At 46.0% G+C, this 21,568-nt stretch overlaps 1 protein-coding gene across 4 annotated transcripts in view; it reads right to left on the reverse strand.

Moving 5' to 3' along the window:
• The window catches only part of DGKG (diacylglycerol kinase gamma), a 203,539-nt gene that overhangs the window by 87,288 nt on the left and 94,683 nt on the right, over positions 1-21,568 (reverse strand). For all 4 annotated transcript variants that reach the window (XM_087861478.1, XM_087861477.1, XM_087861476.1 and 1 more), the window contains 3 exons: positions 20,340-20,429; positions 18,143-18,303; positions 9,918-9,982 (listed from right to left, as the gene is read on the reverse strand). In XM_087861478.1, the coding sequence (XP_087717604.1) occupies positions 9,918-9,982; positions 18,143-18,303; positions 20,340-20,429 (316 nt within the window). The remainder of the gene's footprint in view (positions 1-9,917; positions 9,983-18,142; positions 18,304-20,339; positions 20,430-21,568) is intronic.

A 21,568-nucleotide genomic window follows, 5' to 3' on the forward strand; every position in this document is an offset into this window, starting at 1 on the left:
AGAGTTGTGCCGGTTAAAAATAATGTACATGAAATTCTTGAAAACATCAAAAACTGATGCCTCCCATTGTCAGTGTAGGTTGGAACCCTGCTGATTACGCTGGGAAAACCACCTCTTCAGGACTTTAATAAACACCTGGACAGTCTGTGTGTTTAAGCCACTGTACCACTGCATAATTCAGTTGGCAACTCTTGCTACCTCTCATGGCCACCTAAAACACAAACTGGTATTATTCTAATACAGTAAAACCAATGTACAGGACGAGAACTGCGCTAAGAGAGTCAAATTTTCAAATTTTCCTCCCACAAAAGTAGAGTTGCATAACATATCAAACAATCATTTTACTTGCAAAGGGAATTGAGTAATGATATCTTTAAAACTCTCATATTGACTGAACAAAATCATTAGGATTTTTTTTTTAATTAGAGAAGACTAATAAAATTCCCACTGCAGATAAACTCACTCTAATCAGATCTTTCATATCCGCTTCCCTCCAAAACCTATAAATGCTACTGTGTTAACAGTATTTTTTAAAAAGATTTATTTATTTGATGGGGGGGAGGAGAGAGAGTGTGAGTTGGGGGAGGGACAGAGGAAGAGGGAAAGAATCCTCAAGCAGACACCCTGTTGAGCTCAGAGCCCAATACAGGGCTCGATCCCAGGACCCTGAGATCACAACCTGAGCCGAAAGCAAGAGTTGGACCCTTGGCCATCCAGGTGCCCCTACTGTGTTAACAGTGTTTTAAAACAGTGTGCACGTTGTGGTCTCAAGTAAATAAAAGTGTACAGTGCAAGTCCAAAAAAAATACATTATAATGCTAACAGTGTTTATTTCCTGGGGGACAATATGATTTTTTTTCCACAATAAGTCTTAATTACTCGTAGAAAGAAAATTTGTTTTGAGAAATGGTACATATAACTTTACAAAAACATGTTATCAAAAATATTTAAAAATACGTGTATCAAGTAAACTGCTGAAATGCACCAAAAAGGTAATATTGTGTTTCTGAGTGATGGCACTATGAGTGTTGTTTTCTTCTTTAACCTCTCTGAACTTTACAAATTATTTATTTACTTATTTTAGAATATTTCTTATTTTTTAAAAAAGATTTTATTTATTTATTTGACAGAGAGAGAGAGCACAAGCAGGGGAGGAGCAACAGGCAGAGGGACAGGAAGAAGCAGGCTCCCCGCTGAGCAGGGAGCCCGATGTGGGGCTCAATCCCAGGACCCTGGGACCATGACCTGAGCTGAAGGCAGATGCTTAACTGACTGAGCTACCCAGGCACCCCTACAAATTATTTATAATGATAGTGCAATGTATTATGTAATCATATTTTATGATATATTATTAAATAATGATAAATGCATTGAAAAAATTTTATCAAGATAAATGAAGAGAAAAAAGCATGTCATATATTGCTGTATTGATGACTCATGTCCTATGACCAATAGATATTTACCCCTTTCAGAGAATCACCAAATCTCAGAGTTTAAGGGCTTCTGAGTCATCCAAGATGATTATTATTTGATATAGGATCTATTTTTGTAATAATGTAAATAATAATAATAATCTACTATCGATGTACCAAGCCCTTGTAATAAGCACTTTAAATGCATTGCTTCATTGGAACTTCAGAATCATTCTATGGTACTTAGGGAAGGTATTTGTAGTAGGCAGAATAACGTCTTGAAAATGTCCATGTTTTAATTCCTGGAAGCTGTGAATATGTTAATTCATATGGCAGAAGGCAATTAAAGTTGCAGGTGAAATTGAAATTGGCAGTCAGCTAACCCTTAGAGAGGGAGATGATCCTGAGTTATCTGAATGGGTCCAGTATAATCATAAGGGTCCTTTTAAGCGGAAGAGGGAAGCAGAAGGAGACTGTCAAAAGACTTGACTGGCCATTGCTGGCTTTAAAGATAGAAGGGGGGCCCAGCCAAGGAATGTAGACAACCTCTAGATGCAAGAAAAGTTAAGGAAATGGATTTTTGCCTAGAGCCACCAGAAAGGAATGCAGCCCTGAGGATACCTTGATCTTAGCCCAGTGAGACCTATTTCAGATTTCTGACCTCCAGAACTGCAATATGATAGATTAGTGTTTTTTAAGGCACTTAGTTTGTGGTAATTTGCTGCAGCATCCATAGGAAACAGAGTGTTATATCCCAATTTTGCAGGTGAGCAGACTAAGGCTTAGACGAGTAGCTAGACGAAGGTTGCACATAAGTGGTTATGACAACTCCAGCACTTGAATCTAGGTTGTCTCACGATAGCACCTGTACCTGGCCTCACTGGAGCCCCAGATGTCTGTCCAGTACCTGCCTGAACATTAAAATCTAAAAACGCTCTCATCAGTAACCCCCTGCACTTGAGGATGGCTCTAACTGGTAGAACTAATGTCCCATATTTGATGCTTAAAGTGATCACTTTTCCCATTGATTTATCAGGCAAAATAACCCAATGCCTCCTTAATGAGAAATACTTTTTAAATATATGAGGTCAATAATCATTTCTCCCTAAGACTTCTCTTCTTTGGGTGAAACAATCCCAGATTCAGTCTTTCCTTATAAGACACTAAATTCTAGCACTTTCCTGACCTCTTCCCTCTGGAAAGCATCCACACTGTCAACACCCATTTGAGGACCTAGCCAGTTCTTAACCTCACTTTGATTTTCTTCCAGGAGCTTATCATGCTGACCTTAACCCTTCTGAACTTGATGCTATATTACATCTTGAGCTCTTTGATGGAAATATTTCTAAAAATCAATCAATTGATAAATACTGATAATTTTTGGATTATCTGTTCTAAAGACTTGAAAATAAAGCTTGCTTTCAAGTTCCTTTTGATATTATCACAAACTGATTCCACTCTTTGTTGACATGAATCATACCTTCCTTGTTTTAGCCTGGCAGGGGCTAGAAGAAAAGGTCTGTTAAGCTACAATAAAGAACTGTTCTGGCAAACCAGCAACTTTGTAAGGAGCTTTGGGATATCATAGGCTGCTCCTGTGTACTGGTCGGGGAAGCTGTGCTGTTTGTTCCAGTGGGCTGGGGGGCCAGGAGGAAGATGAAGGAACTGTTAAGAGGCAATGTGACTTCAGGGCACCTGGGTGGCTCAGTTGGTTAAGCATCTGCCTCTTGATTTTGGCTCAGGACATGAACTCAGGGTCGTGAGACAGAGCCCCATGTAGGGCTCTGTGCCCAGTGGGAAGTCTGCTGGAGATTCTCTCTTTCCCTCTGCCCCTCTCCCCTGTGCTTTTTCTCTCTCGAAAATAAAAAATCTTAAAAAAAAATGAAAGAGTCAATGTGATTACATCATATTATTAAAATACTGTGAATCTTTAAGGTAGAGAGACTTGCGCACAAATATTGGTAAGATCCACAGCTCTAAATGATGAGTGTTGCTGTTCCCTTGTTTCTGCAAATAATCAAGGGCTGACTGTAAACAAATAAGACAGCCAAGAAAAACCCCTGAACTTATGCAGTTGCATAATGATGAATGCTTGGTGGAAAAAACATGAACCCATATTTCATTCATTTTATTCCCTGTATCTCTTCCAAGGATGGGTGGGGAGGGTGGGGGATAAAACATTTTTGTGGGCTAGTACATAAACATTCCAGTAATTAAGTAAGCTGCTCTGTCAGAACTGACTTGAAGAGTCAAAGGTACTTGAACACAAAACATAAGGTTTGCGTTTTCTTTTTAAATACCTACGGGAGTAAGAATAAAAATAGAAATGCCACAATCAACTTCATTGGGGGTTTTTCTGAATCCCAAATGTTTGAAAAAAATAGTTTGATATACTGAGGGACACAGGTGCAGACAGTCTGGACTTCTGGGTGCCTAGGGCAGGTCTTTCTTGGGTGCCGAATATTGGAGGAAGAGGAGCAAAACCCAGTTCAGGGCACAGAATGAAACCTCCAATGGTGAGGATTTTCACCCTGCTGTGTCTGCTGCTGTGTACCCTAATGCTTTGGGAAAGTCAAACACCGGGGCCGTAACACTAGGCTACCTCACAGGGCTCCTGGAAAGAATAACTTGGAATGGTTTCATTTTTAGATTAAAAAAAAAAAGAAAATCTTAGGTAAATGGTGATACAGTCTATGTTTTTGACTACATTGCATACTACAGGTACTCAAGAGGGCAGGCCCTTCATTTTCAGAATTGTATGATTTGAGCTTTGCTGCTTTCTATTTTGCCTCCCACAGAACATCTCTGTGTTCATCTAAAGTAGGAGAAGAGATGCTCAGTGGGTGAGGGGAGAGTCAACATGAATAAAGGAAGGGTTGTCACGTCTCGTGTTTAACTGCCCTTGGCAATCCCCCTACCCACCAGCAGTGCACTCCATGGCCCCAGCTGGTAAGCCCTAGGTATCCCAGGAAGCACATGGCACCTGTCCTGCAACTCCCCCTTACTCACTCCTACCCTGTTCCTCTTCCTACCACATCAGCTGGGGTCTGTGACCACAACCTTGATCCTGTCTTTAGCCTCACCTTGGCATTTGGACTTAGCATCTTTGGTGTTCAGACCCCAGATCTCGGCCTCTTGAACACTCATGGAGCCCATAAAGGGAATTTTCTCTATAGCTCCAGTCCTAGAGAATCCAACTCAATCCTGGCTAATTGATGCTATCCTCCCATCCCCTAGGAGAGAGATTTAGATAGATTAAATGTATCACAGATGGGGTCTCCTCCAACTTTTAGTTGTCCTCCAACTTCTCAGTTCAAGGGCCATGCCAATAAAGCAAAGGCATCAGGTGACTGATTTCATTGGCAATTTAAGGCAATGTTTTCCTCATGCTTGTTATTCAACAATACTCAACAACAAATGTTTATCGATTACCCACTGTGTGCCATGAACTTACACACAATCTCCTTATACTTACAGCAACCTTGCGAGATTTTCGGGGGAGGAAGCAAAGGATTAAAGAGATTAAGTAACTTGCCCAAGGTCACGCAGCTAGTAAGTGGCAGAGCCAAGTTTTGATGCCAACTTAGACTATACCCTGCTGCCTCATTCTATAAATATCTGTTAAGGGTTTAGTTATTTGCAAGATGTATTTCCAACCTCTTAAGGTCTCAGGCTACATTAGGGCTTCTGGGGGAACCCCTCATCAATTACTCCATGGGACTGGTTCCAAGAAAGCTAACACTCCAGAGTCTATTAATTACCCAAAGGCTTTTGGGAAAGGTGGTTAGCTCTTGGTAGGAATGAAGCACTGTTTCGGTCCCTTTGAAGTGCCTAACAGGAAATATCTTGCTTCAGCCTAAACTGCTGAGGGACATATTCAAGTGGATGGCACTCAACAGGTTTGGAATAACACATTCCTCAAGTGCTCTGAGTTTCTGAGCAACAACAAAAAAATTCCACAGTTAGACTTCTCTTTCTGGACACTCAACAACGGTGACATTGGAATTTGGTAACTTTCATGCATATATTCCATATATGAAAAAATCCTTCACAGAGAGTTAATCCAGAAACTCAATGGAGGACTGGTTCTTAGATATCTGCAAGACTTCCGTGGTGTCATCAGTTCAACTGCTAATATTGACTACTGCCTGTTTGAGGGACTGATGATCCCTTCCCTCCTCCCTCATTGAAGCCCTTTTTCCTCCATTCCTTTACCGTTATTGCAAACTTCCCCCCTCTGTGAGCCCTGGCACATGTGAGGTTTTTTTTTAAAAAAATAAATTCCTTTCTCCTTGCCAGGACCAGCTTATGGAAGAAAAACCTGCATAGGTGCAAGGAGCTCAACACTCAGAAGGGCTCTGTTACTTGGTTTAATTAATGCTCTACTCCCATGGACTTGAAATTCTTCATAATTTTGTACAAGGGGCCCTGCATTTTAACCTGGCACTGGGCTGCACCAGTCATATATTCGGTCCTGCTCTGTGCCATGGACACTGAGATAGGGAGAAGGGTCATACCACACAAATTAAGAGTGGGTGGTGTGCCCGTGGTCCCCCTTTGGAACTCAGCAGGCATTTTCCCACAGAGACAATCCATAAAGATGGATAGAGGTGATAAAAGTTCTACCCTCCTTTGCTCAATATTTTCATCTCTAAAATGGAGATAGTGGCACTTACCCTCGCATGTTGCTGTGAGCATTGAGAGGGACCATGTACGTAGTACCCATCAGCGTGTTTGATGTACAACCCGTATTTGATGAATGAAATCCACTGGAGACAGCAAGTGCAGAAAACAGAGTTTGAACTCTGGAGGAGTTAGGAGCTAGCTTAGAATCACATCAGCTCCGGTGCTTAAAAAGATATTTGACTTTAGTTAGGTGACTTGGCCTCTCCCAGCCTCAGTGTCTTTATCTATAAAATGCCTTTATCTAATATTTGCCTTGGAGGGTGATCTTGAGATTTCAATAATATAATGTATTTCAAGAACCTAGTTTATCACCTGGCATCTAGTAGGAGCTCAAAAAATACTGGTTCTTACTTTGGTTCCCTTATAATACCATCTCTGCACTCTAAACAATTCATTTACAAGTGAAGTAGGGATACAACCATTAATAAGTGTCTTACACTAGCCAACTTTCTTGATGCTGTTTGACCTCGAAAAGGAAGCTCCTTGTATGTGAAAATCACTTTGTAATAAGTATTTGAAGATTTTTCTTCCTTCTTTGCTAGACTATGAATTCCCTGAAGGCAAGAATCAGGTTTTATTTACCCTGTAGCCTAGAACACCTTCTAACACATGTTAGAATCTCAGTTGAATTAAATCTGTCTTCTGTTGTTTATGCCAACAACGAGATGATAATTTTTCATAATATTTCTAAATGAGCAAGTAATTATTAGCTTGTCAATGATTAGGAAGTAGAATGTACCAAAAATAGCCCCATCTCTGCCATTAAAGGCCTTTTTATTCTTGCCCATCGCACTTGGCTCATGTTCCTGCATTCTTGGGTCTGGTTCTTGCTCCATTAACAAAGCTATCCCACTAGGGAACATAACTTCTTTTGAACAACCGACCACCTTCTCTGGAAACAACCTGTGTAGAGAAGCCACTAGAGGAAGAATTTCCTAAAACCAAAACCAAACCCCAAGTGCCTTTTAGGATTTAAGGAGGCCTCAGAATTGTGACTTCTAACCATTAGAGGGCTACGGGTCTCTGCAAGAGCCTTCTGATAGTTATGGACTTTCTCTCCAGAAAACTATATGCAATGTCCTCTATACAATTTCAAGATGTTCTTGGATCTCCTGCCACCTTTGTAACTCAAGTTAAGAATTCCTGTTAGAATAGCCCAGAAAACTGAATGAGCCATGTGAAAGATTCAAGTTCCCCGATAAATTCTAGCCCATGTTCAAAACAAAACAAAACAAAACAAAACAAAACAAAACAAAACAGAACAAAACAGTTACAACTCCCTAGATTTAACCTCTGTGTTGTCCCCGAGGGCCCAGCCCGGCACCTTCACTGTAAGGTCATCCAGCCAAGCACTGACTACTCTCTGGAAAACCTAAGTTCAGCCGAGTCAAACGAAGCCTTATTTGATAATATCGTTTACATTTCCAAATCCCGGGTATCAAGCTTTCTTCCTATCCCCTGTGGCCCTTCCTAAGTTTAGCCGCTAGTGTAATGGGGTAACCATGGCAACAACCACCTGCCTATTTAAAACCATCTCCCAAGCTAAATAAGGAAGCCTGGAGAAAATGGCTGCTCGCCTGCCTCTCAGTGGACAAAGTGGGCACTCATGAGTGTTTTCCACATGAGCAAGCAGGCGGGGTAGAAGCAGCAGGGACTCAAAGTTCTTACTAGGAAGGCTGTTAGGACCTTGTGCAACAGAGCCCTTCTCTGTGCCACTAGGTCTCCACTTACTTGCAGGCACGTGGATTTACACGCAAATCTGTGTGCCTCTCATCCCGGGCGACCACATAACCTTGACCTCAACCAGGAGAAGGGTGTGCAGCTAACTGCAGAATAGTCTTATTAATGGAACGGGGCAAGTGGGAAGGAAAAACAGTCACCAGATCACAGTGAAATGCACAATTACAACTTTTTTCTGACAGAGGTATCTTTCTAATTATATTTAATCATGTGGACAATTGATGACTACTCTTAATTTATGTCCTGTGTTGACCTATTGATTTATGGAATACGGAGAAATTTCTGCCTCCCTCTGCTTCCTCACTCTCTACAAACTACAGGCATTTTGCTTCTTCCCTTGCTCTTCCCCAAGCATCTTGCCTTCTTTCACTCCTTGTTATTATCCTATTGTACATTTGCTTCCTCCTCTCTGGGCTGCCCTTCTCTTTTTGCCAACCTGGAAAATGCATACTTGTTTCCTGTGTCTTGGCATCTCCATGGCAGAAGCCCCTCCACACCAAATTCCATATCCTTGCTTTGTGTTCCCATAGGTTAGCTCGATTCATACCACTGAACACAAGTCACTGCATACCTGCCTTCCGGTCTGCGTCCCTGGACTGTGAGCCCCTACGCATGTCTGTCCAAAACACCTACAGAACTGTGCCTGGTACGGAGTCTGTTTTCAAAAGCTAGTGTGAAATGAATGAATGAACAGAACCCCATAGATCTCACAAGCATATGGCATTTTAACAAGTATGTGTGCATGAGTATGTATAAGGCCACCTGTGTGGAAAGAGCACCTAAGAAGTCTACAATGGGTAGAAGAGAAGGAATAATTCAGCGTGTGTGTGAGAGTGACCAAGAATGTACAAGGAGGGTCAGCTGATTACAGTAAGGGTGGGGTGGAAAGTATACCTGTTAGTAGTGATTCTTAAGTGTGCGTAGCCTGTGTGAGAAAGCCAGAGGGAACAGAAGGGCAGAAGGCCCACACTAAGAAGTTAGTTCAGCTAGTAGACCCCACAGATCCCTTTCCCTGAAGCTGAAGTATGTTATGATAGGACTTTCTTTTTCCCTGGTTAACCTCCCAGGAAATGGGGGTCAGGGGAAAGGAGCACGAATGAAAATGATGGTGCTCTTTGGGGGTGTGAGGGTTTAAACAAATGTCCTCAGACAACACTGGACCTCTGCTCAGAAGAGAATCCTATGGGCTACATAAGTCACTCCCTACGGGCTCAGTCTGCATTCCTCCTCCCCACCCGCTGGAGGGGTGGGGGTGGGATCCAATGGTCATCTTGAAATGGCACAACAAAGAGGAAAAGGGATGGAAATCAACCAAAGAGAAGAAAAACAGAAAGAAGAATGGAGAAAGGCATTTTAGCAATCCCAGCAGTAGCTAATGCCAGTCACAACTCACTTCTAGCATATTCCCTCCCACCAGCAAGGAGGGTTTAGTTTTGTTTGCAAAAGATCTGGTTTTCTCTCTCATATTTTTGGACCTAACATCCAGGCTTCACGCAGGCGCTGAGACTGGGACCTGGTGGGCGCCCCGGCTCGCAGCCCCGGCAGGGGCCTCCCTCTGCTGCCCTCTGCTGTCGGGGGACGGGAGGCGACGCCCTCTCTGCCCTCCCTCCCAGGCCCTGCCGCTGCCGCCCCCTCCCTTAGAGACCGAGAGAAGCCGAGGTCCCTGCCATCCTGCCTGCCCCACCCCACAGAAATTCCGGGGGGCTGGGGCTGCGGGAGCTTTCCGTCTAGAGAAAGCGGCCAAGCCCCAGGAGGGGGGGAGGTCCAGTTAGCCAAGAGCAGATCCCCACCCCTCAAGGCGGGCATACCACGCCCTCCCTGCCGGCCGCAATCCCTCCCTCTGCGCAGCATCCTCTGGGAGGGGACAGGCGGCCAGGCTGTGGCAGGTTTCTGACACCGTTTTCTGCTTGGAAATGGAAACCCTCCTTCCGGCAACGTGGCAGGAAAGCGAAGTCCCTGGGCGGCCCGGCCAAGAACGCTTGGGTGAGAGCAGGTGGAGGCCTCGGTCTGGCCGGCTGTGTGGGGCGGGGCGGGGCCGGCGGGCAGTGCAGCGGGGCTGCAGCCTCATGGCACTCTTACCTGCTGTTGAATTTTTCAGGGTGTTTCTCTCTCATCACGTGGAATCTGTGTGCAATGGAAGCGTCCTGAAAGGGAAAGAGAGGAAAGCAGACGCCTGGTTAGTGGTCATGACCCTGCCATGCGGAAAGAAAGGAAGCACACAGGCTCTCACTGAAATCCCCCAAAGCTGGAGAGTCCTTGTCACTGGGGAGAAAAGGAGGCTCCCACAAAGGATGAACACCAGGTCCAAGGTTAGAGGCTAGCCACCAACGCTGGTAGAGCCTATGCCAAGCGACTCTTTGTAGTTTTCACTCTCGGCCATAGTTCAGGGTGAACGAAGGGGACAGCCACTGCCCTTTGAGGAGAGAGAGGGTGTCTGGGTGTGGGGGCAGTTACAGTGCAGAAACCCGTGCGTGGGGCTGAGTGTGAATTTCTGGAAATGCCTTGCCATATTAACTCTTTTTAAAAAATACTTTTTATTTTGGAATATTTTAAGACTCACAAGAAGTTGCAAAAATAGTACAGAGAGTTCCTGTATCCCTTTCACCCAGCTTCCCCCAATAACATCTTATGTAACTATGGTGCCTTGTCAAAACCAGAAACCGACTTCCGTAGATGCTGTTATACATTAATTCTAATCATCCATATCAGTAGAAATAATTAGTAGCATTGAATGACACGCTTAGTCGATAATAAAAATATATTTAAACTTCTGGCTTCTTTTACTTGATCTCCACAGAAACGACCTTCCCCCAAGGTCAAGAAGAATCTCACTACCACCTTCTAGGAACACTTTGCTGTCCTTCTATTTGCACGCCCCTTTGCTGCACTATTGGCCACTGGCTCCTCAGAACTCACTATTAGGAAGGCTCCCATGACACCATGCTTCTGGGCTCTCCATCCTCTGACCAGAACTTCTCAGCCCTGAGTCCTATCCGCAGCCTATACTCCATGTCATGGACCATTTTGAGTTCTCACACTTATTACTAGCGTCTCTGATGTCTCCACAATGTATATCTTCAGAGCCAACCCTGAGTTTCAGACCTAAAATCAAGCTCATCTTTCCTCCTCACCCTTGGTCTTTTACCCTCATTAATGGTCTCATTTTCCAGCAGAAGAATAAAGAATGTGTTGCACCCCTTTACCACTCAGGCCTCATGCCATCACATTAGGTGCAGGTGGTGGGCTTTAGAAAGAAACAGGAGAATTGGGCTGTGGGTTGGGGGGAGGGGAGTGACACAGAAACAAGGGAGCTGACTCAGATACGTGCAGGAAAAAAGCTACAGAAACTCGTTTACTACACTATGTGCCTAAAAGAGAACCAAAATTCCATGTAAGCAAATGCATATTAATTCCGTTTCTTGGTATGGACTCATAAAAGAAAATTTCTGAATGTTATCATTATTTTTTAACGCCAGGAGGTATCGTTCAGTGGAGAAGCTTTTTTTGAGCATGAGCTGTGTGTGGTGAGTAAAATAGAGGCCAATGGTGGGAGACAGAAAGTTTGGAAGCAAGTTAGGGGGCAAAGAGGGGCTTCTGTCATACTTGGCAGAGGAGTAAAAGCAGCAAGCAGCCCACTACAGAGGCAAGTCGAGGCCAAGGGCTTTTTTTAGTGTGTGTGGTTGGCCAACACTCCCTACTGAAATAACATTTTGGGTATTTAACATTTATTTTTTTAAAGATTTTATTTATTTATTTATTTATTTATTTATTTATTTATTTATTTATGAGAGAGAGAGAGATCTCAAGAGCAGGGGGGAGGGTTAGAGGGAGAAGCAGACTTCCTGCTGAGCAGGGAGCCAGATGCGGGGCTTGATCCCAGGACCCCAGGATCACGACCCTAGTTGAAGGCAGACGCTCAACCAACTGAGCCACCCAGGCACCTGGGAATTTAACATTTAAACTCTAATTATTGTTTTGTTTTTCCTTTAAGACACATGGAACGTTGAAGGTCCTGGTTAGGCCCGCCTGTGGACACCTGGTGGGAAGTGTGCAGGGCCCACCAAGCCTCTGTCCCCAGCAGCTTCTCCAGGCAGCAGGCCTTCATTCTCCCTCCCTGGCTCCGATCAAGTTTCAGTGAACACTCTGAATAAGATTCATGTGACATCTGTCAAATGCTTCTCTAGAATTCGAGAAAACATTCCATCTACTTGTGTTCCTTTGAAGCACTAATTTTCTTCTGTCAGGAGAAAAGAAAAGAAAGAAAGAGGAGGAAAGAAAAAAGCCATCACGTGTTGCCTAGCATGATTTGTGCTTTGCGACCTTCCCCCCAACCCCCACCCCCGCAACACCCCTAAGACTGTTGTGACTCGCTCCTGGTTTTCTTATTCTCGGGGATATGTGCACAGGCTTCCTCCCTCTGCCTAGTTCTGATTATCCTTGTTGTTGCTGTTGCTTTTAAAGATTTTATTTATTTATTTATTTGACAGATGGAGAGTACAAGCAGGGGGAGCAGCAGGCAGAAGGAGAGGGAGAAGCAGGCTTCCACTGAGCAGAGAGCCTGATGTGGGGCTCGATCCCAGGACTCTGGGATCATGACCTGAGCTGAAGGCAGCCCCTTAGCCAACCCAAGCATCCCCTTGTTGTTTTTTTAAATGAGGCTTTGCAAAGTTTCTTTTCACAAAGACCAACCTTTACAATATTATTAGTTACCATGGGGTTCCAGTGTAATCTCCCGATAAATACACAAAGTAGCAAAGGAGAGCTGAGCAGGTCCTTAGCTGTTCAGTCTTGAAAGGGCAATGCTGATAAAGACTCTGATTCTGACCACGTTTCTCTACCTGGGGATTTAAAAGGATGGAGATTACCTTCGCCCTCTGCTGAGCTCTGTGACAGGCACTGAGCTGGGTGTTTATATTCAATAGTGATTTCTTTAAATTTTGGAAACCAGGGCTACAACAGTTCAAACCTTTTCTTGGTAATAATTACAACAAAATGAGACTTCCATTTTGAAGGGGCAGGTGGATAGAGATGGGAATTGCGAAGCCTTGGAAGCAATGACATTTCTGAAGATCACTTTCTGGTGTCCTTTCTGTGAGGTGTGAGGAATGGAGGAGATGATGGGCTGCTCTTTCCTGAACTGAAAGTCCAAAAGGTTTTTGTGCCCCTTCCAAATATAAGCTGTGGTCATTTTGACTCTGAGATATTTGGATGTCTAGGCCAGTGCTGTCCAATAGAAATAAACTTAAAATGTTCCAGTAGCCACATTAAAAAAGTGAAAAGAAAAAGGTGAAATTAACTTTGATAAGATATTTTCATTGACAAATATTATCGCTACATGTAGTCAATATAAAAATTACTGAGATGTTTAAAATTCTTTTATACTACATTTTTGAAATTTAGTATTTTATACTTAGAGCACCTCTCAATTTAGACTAGCCCCATTGCAAGCACCCAAGTGCCATATGTGGCTAACGTCTACCATATTGGACAACGCAGGTCCAAGTCACTTGGGCAACTTACGGAGATAAAAAGGACAAAGGAGACAATAAAACAGATCATTTGGAATTTGGATGGTTCTGAAAACTTATGGCAGATTGGAGGATGAAAAAGAGTATAAAGCCCTTGTCCCAGACACCCCTCAGAGAGTCCCATTGTCTTAGGGCATCCATAGGCTCTCACAGGTGACAGACAAGAACCTGACGCTGCGGGAATCCCAAAAGAGTTGCAGGGAAAATGATGACTTTTTGGTAAATTCCCTAATGGGTAGGGGGCTCATCATGGTGGAAACTTAGCTGGTGAAGCCTGAGAAGTACAGTCTGTAAGGCGGAGAATGGTGTACGGGTTAGTGTGGTGACTGTGGCCTCTCCTTGGCCCCTGGGTTCCCCTAGGGTCAGAAATAGATTTCATTGAATCAAGGGATTAGCTGTTCACTCCTCCCATGGAGGCTCAGTGAAAGCAGAGCCTTTGAGGCATTTGGAGTTACACATACCCCAGGAATTACTTTACGGGCCCCAACTTCCTGTCACTGATACCTGGCCATCCTGACATTTCTGCAAATCCAAAAATAAAGAGCAGGGACGAGGAGGCCAGAGAAGCCAGAGGAAATAGCAGCCCGAATGACTATGTTTAAAATCTCCTGCCAAGGGGTGTTGTCAGTTAGGGGGACTGAGAAGGCCGACTCTCTCAACTCATCACTGGTGGGGGGCCGGCATGTATGTAGGTGACGGGAATGTGGTGACGATGGGGCCACAGTCCCTTTCTGGGTGGGCCAGGAGGGTCTGCCCTGTTTATCCCTCCATGCGGGACATGGACTCTGCTGGCAGCCAGGGGACCCGGGGAACTTGTCATTGCAAATGCTTTACTGCCTGGGGCCACCACAGCGGCGGTCACCATCATCACTTTTATACATACATGGCAGCAGACTCCTGACATCAGTCAGATATTCCAGGTCCTTCAAAAGGGGCCGAGACTTTGCAAGGCTGTCTTTGCCAAAGGAGTCTGACTCTAATTATCATAAGGAAGTAAAAATTGCGGGTTGGTTTACATACCTACTTCTCCTCTTACAAAGTTGGGGAAGTCAAATAGGGAGGAAGAGCTTCTGCAAATGTCAGCCCTAGATTCTGTTAGAGTCGCGTGTTGGCTACTTGTTTTCTCAAGAATTTCCCTTTCCAACTTTTAAAGAGCGAGCATACAAACCCTGCAAACATTTTATTGAGAGAAGCCTAAGGGTACACCAAGGAGATAAAAACTGTCCCGGTTCCTCACTGCTTTGCAATAAAATAGTAAACATGCACAAGTGAAAGGTGTATGAAAAAAAAAATCATGAGAAAGATATTGTGAAGTTCTTTATAACTTGAAAGACGAACAGATTGGATTATTATAAGTCAGCCCCAGGCAAATAAATACCCTGACCACTGAGTGTGATGGAGAATCTGTCAGTATGCATTTCCTTCGGGGACAATTAGGTGGTCTCCTTTCCTTCCTCCTGTCCCCCAACTTCCTTCCTTCCTACTTATTTGTAAAAATGAATTAAAACCATAATCATTATGGCTCTTGGGATTAGGGCGGGGTTATGTAGGTAAGCTGAGGCTGTTTATTCCTTTTTGGTGTGTTTATTCATCTGGTCAGGAAATACTAAGTGAGTGAAATTTTTTTTGCATATGGAACTGTCTAGAGGCAGGCAGGAGGTATCAAGAATCATGTTTTGGCAGCCAGAGCTGAGTGTGTCAAGCAGGAGAAGATGTGGGGCTAAAGTCTCTGAAGGCATCCATGGCTGTAGGCGGCGATCTAGAAGTTCCCAGGCAGGGCGCCCAGCCCTGCTATTCAGCTCTCCCTTCTGTCCGGCTGCTGATAGGGCCTGCGTCCCCTCCTCACTATCATTTTTCTCCTTCATCTAGTTCAGTTCTGGTCTCTGCTCCTGTGTAGGAACACTTCCTTTGACCATTCTTCTTTGTTCTGATGGGCTGTCTCCACTCACTGAACACTGGGTTGGGACCGTCTTCATCAGAATTATCTCAGAGCCCTGTTAAAAATGCAGACTTCCAGACCTTGCCCAGATGAACTGAATCAGAATACAAACCAGGATCTGTCGTGGGGGTAAAATTTGCATCTCTGAAAAGGTACCAGTGAGCCATCACACACTAGATGCTGAGACCGCCCCCCCCCCAGTGCTACTATGAAGGAAAGCATTTGTAGATGGAGGGGGCTGTGCAGAGGCTGCATGGCTCCTGGGCCACAGCTCAGTGGGCTTGGGAGCTCAACACTACTCACCAGCTGAGACCTGTCTCTGTATTGTTCTGAGCTACGGTTCCTTCTTACAAAATGCAAAAGGATAATGACTATATCTACCAATAGGGCACCTGTGCCTCATGGGCAGCAGGGACGCATAAATGTTAGCAAGCTATACTCTGGTTACTATAGGAAAAAGACGCAAGTTTTTGTGAAATTGTCATCATGGGAAGCCCATGCTTTAGAAGCCTCCTGAAAGTCAGACATGTCAGTCATGTCTCATGGGCAGTAAGTAGCTGAGGGCTGCGTGTTCCTGTTGGGGGAAGCAGGGCTTGAGCTGGGGGTTCAAAAATGAGAGGTGGCCTTCGAGCCAACGAGAAGAGGGAGGAGGGGTCTGCCTAGGTCCCTGGAGGCGGTAGCTGGAAGAGTGTCCTACTCCGGGTTTCAGCTCAGGTCATGATCTCAGGGTCGTGAGATTGAGCCCCAGTCAGCTCCGTACTGAGCATGGTTGGCTTGGGATTCTTTCCCTCTTCCTCCTCCTGTGCCCCTCCCTACTGTGTGCTTGCGTTCTCTCTCTCAAATAAATAAATAAATAAATAAATAAATAAATAAATAAATAAATAAAATCTTTAATAAGAATACTAGAAGAACCTGAGGCCAGGTGAGCTGGGGAGATAAACCAGATCAGGGCACAGGGGCCCTGAACATGCTGCCAGTCCAATCCGCCATCCTCTCAGACCCTGCCTGTTGGTCCAGCGATGCCCCTCTCTTCTGTTGTAGTAACAGAAAAACTGTGCTGGCTTAGGAGCCAGAAAATGAGAGCAAATCCCTTCATCGGACTCTTCGTATCCTTATCTATAACATGGAGATAATACTGCCCTTCAGAGTAGTCATAAGAATCAAGAAAATACCTACAAATATGGTAAATTTTACATTCTTTAAATATATAGTATTTTGAAACATCCTTTCCTCTTCCATGGTTGTTCTAGTATTCTTATTAAAGATTTTATTTATTTATTTATTTATTTATTTATTTATTTATTTATTTATTTGAGAGAGAGAACGCAAGCACACAGTAGGGCGGGGCACAGGAGGAGGAAGAGGGAAAGAATCCCAAGCCAACCATGTTCAGTGCGGAGCTGACTGGGGCTCAATCTCACGACCCTGAGATCATGACCTGAGCTGAAACCCGGAGTAGGACACTCAACCAACTGAGCCACCCAGGTGCCCTTCTAGTCTTGTCATTAAAAACCCTTTCCTTAAACCTGCTCTTCCCTCAAGCTACCTATCATTTCTCCTTCTATTTCCTTTTTCTTTTTAAGCCAAAGTTTTCAAAGTAGACACAGGTAAGGATGGTTGACAAGTGTAGCTGTCACCTCAGCGGGGCCTGGATGGTAGGTTTGGAGGGATTCCTATGCATCTGAGACTGGGCAGCATAATTTCAAAGACAGGGAAACAGAGAGGGAGACTGTAAGGCACAGAGTGCCCGTGTCAGTTCCCGGCCCTTGCTAGTCAAGCGTCCTGAGTCCCCGTCTGTAAAATGCGGGCTGTGGGGACAGTGATATCTGCAAGACCGCGATGAGGATTGCAATATATAAGGTCTAGCATAGTGGAGCGCACACAATAGGTGCTCAATAAATGCTAGTGTTTTTGTTGCATCCCCGTCCTGAACCCTAGCTCTGTCTGTGGAATGGATGGATCTCTTTTCTTCCTGACCCCATCCTCAACAGTGTTGGAAGCAGGATCTACCCCCATCCGCTTTGGACCAGAAGCTGCGTTCAGTAGAACAAACTAACGGAGTGTGCTAGATGTGCTGGGGGCTGGAGGAAGAAAGAGGAATGTGGCACTGTTCTTGTGCTGTGTGTGTATTGGGGGTGTGTGTTGGTGTGTGTTGGGGTGTGTGTTGGGGATGTGTGTGTGTGTGGATTGGGGGTGTGTGAAATGGGCACGGAAACCGATCTCTTCAATCAAATGCAGAGGGTGCATTGATGGGGTGAACACAGAAGACTGGCAGCACCAAGGGGGAGCACGGCACTCACCCGAGGAAGGGTTCAGCTGGGAGGAGGCACCCCAGGGGTTTATGAGTACTTTGGAGCGTAGGGAATACAGTTGAGATGAGGGGAGAGAACAGGAAAGAAGGAATTCTGACAGCTAAGTTAGCTAAGCTGGTTTGGGACCACACGGTCCTTCTTGGAGATCGGAATTCTCCACTCAGGAAGCTCACATGAGAGTCTTCTCCTGACTTTGCCCCTTGGTTATTTCTTGGTATTACTTCTTTTACATTGTTTCAAATTATCCAAAGGGTAGATCTGTTTTTTTTTTTTAATGTCTTATTTTCTTATGTTAGTTAAAATTATAGGGGAAGAAGTTTCCTCCATAATCTAGGGTGGCGGTTTGGTACATTCAGGGTGGCCATGCCCAGGCCACAAGCAAGGATGCTTGGACCCAAGTCAAGACTGGGGGAGCTGGGAGAGGTGAAGAGTAGGGACCTAGAGGGGGACGATGGAGGACCAGAACCTTTCTGCCCACCCAGACATTTCTCTTCCATGCAGAAAGGCAATCCTAGCCCAACTCACCACACCAATGGAGAAATAGTTGTTCATGATGTCGTACGGAACCTGATCTCCATTCTCCACCTCCTCTCTGGGGATGACTTCCAGATGCCAGCGGTCCAGCATCACCAAGGGGCTCTGTTCGATGTCCTTCAGGATTTTTGTCAAGCTGCCCCCTTCATAACCTGTGAATTTGACCCCAGGGCAGAAGGGTTAAGTTGTGGCTGACATACAGGCAGCTATCAGGGCAGGGAACTCTGTGGGCATCTGTGACCAGGAGACACCCCCAGCGTGTCTGGGGGCCAGAGACACTTAGGTTCCCTGAGCCATGGAGAAGGAGAGGACAACAAGGTGTAATCAGAAAGAAGCTGGGGAGATTTGGAAGGTATAGCAGTGGGGGCTAGGGGTGGGGGCTGGCCAAAGTTGGGCAGGCCTATGTAGCCACAGAAAGCCCTAAAGAATGGGTGGGCTGGGGGCTGGGACGCTGCGCATGAGAGAACAAAGGATCCGTTCCAGGACTGGGTCATGTCGGAGACAGACAGTGTGGTAGGCAGAATTTTAGGATGGTCTCCGCTATTCCTGCCCCATCCCCCAGGGGTATACACCCTGCAATTCCCAGGACTTATAAATAAGATAGGACAACGATTTACCATGCTATATGGCACAGTTGACTTTAAACAAGGGAGGTTATCTGAGTGGATCTGACCTAATTAGCTGAGTCCTTAGAAAGGACTGGGCTTTTCCTTTGGAAACTGATTCAGAGCTCTCATTGAGAGGGGTTTCAGGTGAGGGAGATTCTCTGTTGCTGGCTTTGAAGATGGAGGGACCCATCTGTCAAGGAAAAAGGAAGCCTCAAGGATTTGATAGTGGTCCCAGCTGATAACCAGCAAGGAAACGGGGACGTCAGTCCTATAAAGGACTCAATTCTGCCAATAACATGAATGAGCTTCGAAGCAAATTCTCCCTCCAGAGACTAGAGAAGAGCACAGCCTGTTCAACACCCTCATTTCCGGCTGAGGCTCAGAGCAGAGAACCGAGTCATGCTGTTCCAGGCCTCCTGACCGACAGGACCGTGAGTTAACAAATGGAGGTTTTAAGCGTCCCTGTGTATGATCTTTTGTTATGCAGCAATACAAAAGCAGTACAGAAGGTGAACTGTAAGTCATGAGAGGTTGGTGGAAGAGACAGTGCTTTCCTTCAGATAACACTCCCCTGCTCCTGCTTACCTTCAGGGCAACACTGAAGAGTATTTTCAAGTTGTTAGTTTGGTTAGCTCCTTAGGGATACCTCACAAGATAGCAATGGTAGCAACTACGTAGCCGAGGGCTGGCGGCTCTCTGGGAGCCCAGGGCTGGGCCTCCTGCGTGAAGTCTGTGCTGAGCTCTGCTGCCGAGACGCGCAGCTTCTGCTTGTCCCTCTTGAACAGAGGTCTCTTCCCTAGCCTCAGTGTGTGGCCGAGGACATCTGTTCCTGCCAACGTCCTTCTGGGGCTGGCTCCTGCTTCCTCTGCTCCTGCCACCAGGCATGTACCCAGCTCTGAACACTGACCGCTGCCTGAACTGGTCTTGAATCCTCGCTGAATCGATCAGCCATCTGGAAGCCCATCCCAGTTCTGCCTGCCAGCCTGCTCTGTCCCTTCCATGTGCTGCCCTGACCTCCTCTGCGTTCTGGAGCAGTCCCAGCTCCATGGGGGCGGCCGCACTCTGCACAGTTCTCCTTAGCTCCTGCCCCTTGTCCTGTGAGCTGGTCAGCACTCTGAGATCCCCCACAGGGTGACTGCAAAAGGAGGGCAACGGCCATGGGGGCCTGTGATGATGTGGATGCCCCTGGCAGCTGGCAACATAGCTTTCGGTCTGCATTCTGATTCCTAATTCCGAAGAAGAACAGTAACTTGGAGAGGAGGGCATTTTATTCAGGAAGCGCCTGAGTGAGCCCCTACTAGCGTAGCACTGTGGGGGAGCTAGAGGAGACTATCCCAAAGCTGACTATGTTCTGCCGGGGTGGGCAGGCTCTAGGCTGATGGTTTCAGGATCAGAGTAAATAGACCGAGGGGTTAGCACAGGTCTCAGCAAGGCTTGGGAAGGCAGGGGGAATGGTCATGGAGTAGCTAGAACTCTGTGGAATGTAATTCTTTAAAGGGAAGTTCAGCCCAGCCTTGCGGAGCATCCCTGGAGATTGGAGTGCCTGTCCCCAGGGGAGTGCCACTGGCACACAGACTCACCTCCTCCCCAGCGGAGACAGCGGGCCAGGTCATTTCCTGTGCCAAGAGGCAGGACAGCCACCGGTGGGTGCTTTGCGAAGTTGGCCTTATCTACAACCCATGCAGAAGAAGAGAAAACCGTATGCCACCAGATTACGGACCCTGTGGGTTATTTAATGACCTCTGATCTGATGATTAAAACCCCTTCATAGCATCTTCATTTGCAGAGCTCCCATGATGGAGAGCGCACTACTTCCCAAAGCCGTCTCTTCCCTCTGCCGTGTGTGAACCGCTACAAAGGATTCTTTCATATCGAGCTGACTCTGTCTCCCTGTCACTTGCACCTGCTTATCCTCATTTCTTCCAAATTCTTTCCTTTGAGGTGACAGCACACCTCGAAAACATTAGTTTGTAATCGTAACTAACGCCTTCTCCATTTGTCCCTCATTCTCTTCATAGATGACGGCAGTGAGGGTCGGAGGAGGAAAGGAAGTCCAGAGTCAGGATCAAATCCAGATCTCTATGGCCCCAAGTCCAGGCTCCTCCTTGCTTCAGGGGCTAGGCAGGTGCACGGAGAGTAACACAGGTGGCTCTGAGAAATCAGGGAATGGTGGGGCATTTGGGAGACTGGAGCTGTCTCATCTAAGATCATTCAGGTTCAAAGTTTAAAAATAATATTGTGTCTAACAAACAAAACCTCAAGGTGTCATTTGGCACCCAGGCACGATTTCGTCACTTCCCCCACCTCCCAGACTCGCAAATCCACAATTCCCAAGCTGATCTGCCACGTGGCTTGTGAAGAAGCATCAGACCGAACCGCTGGAGAAAACACAGCAGAACATGCAGGGTTTCACCCGGCTGCAGACCCACAGCAGCAAGTCTGCGGCACTGAGGAAGGCGGGACAGGCACGGGCACACGCTGGGCTCCAGGGGGCGCCACTGACATAGGCTGCAGCCCACCCGGTGCCTGGGGATGTGAATGAGGTTGACTGAGGGGTACGCATGGCGGGGGGGAGGGGGGGAGGATAAGCAATTGGGGCAAATGCTAGGACTGCCCCCGCAAAAGGGGAGTTCACAGGTCCCCAGGTTGTCTGGCTCATGCCACAAGTATCTGAGCTCAGGCAAGCCCCAGGGCTGAGCCCACCACCAGGAGGTTTGAAATGCAGCACAGAGCAAAGCAATGGGCTCTGCCACTGTTCCCGGAACACGTGGTCAGAATTTCTGCTTCCCTGCCTTTGTGCCTGCTGCTT

Source organism: Ursus americanus, chromosome 4 (assembly GCF_024610735.1).
Source record: "Ursus americanus isolate L20-20 chromosome 4, mUrsAme1.1.p, whole genome shotgun sequence".
Classification (NCBI taxonomy): Eukaryota; Metazoa; Chordata; class Mammalia; order Carnivora; family Ursidae; genus Ursus; species Ursus americanus.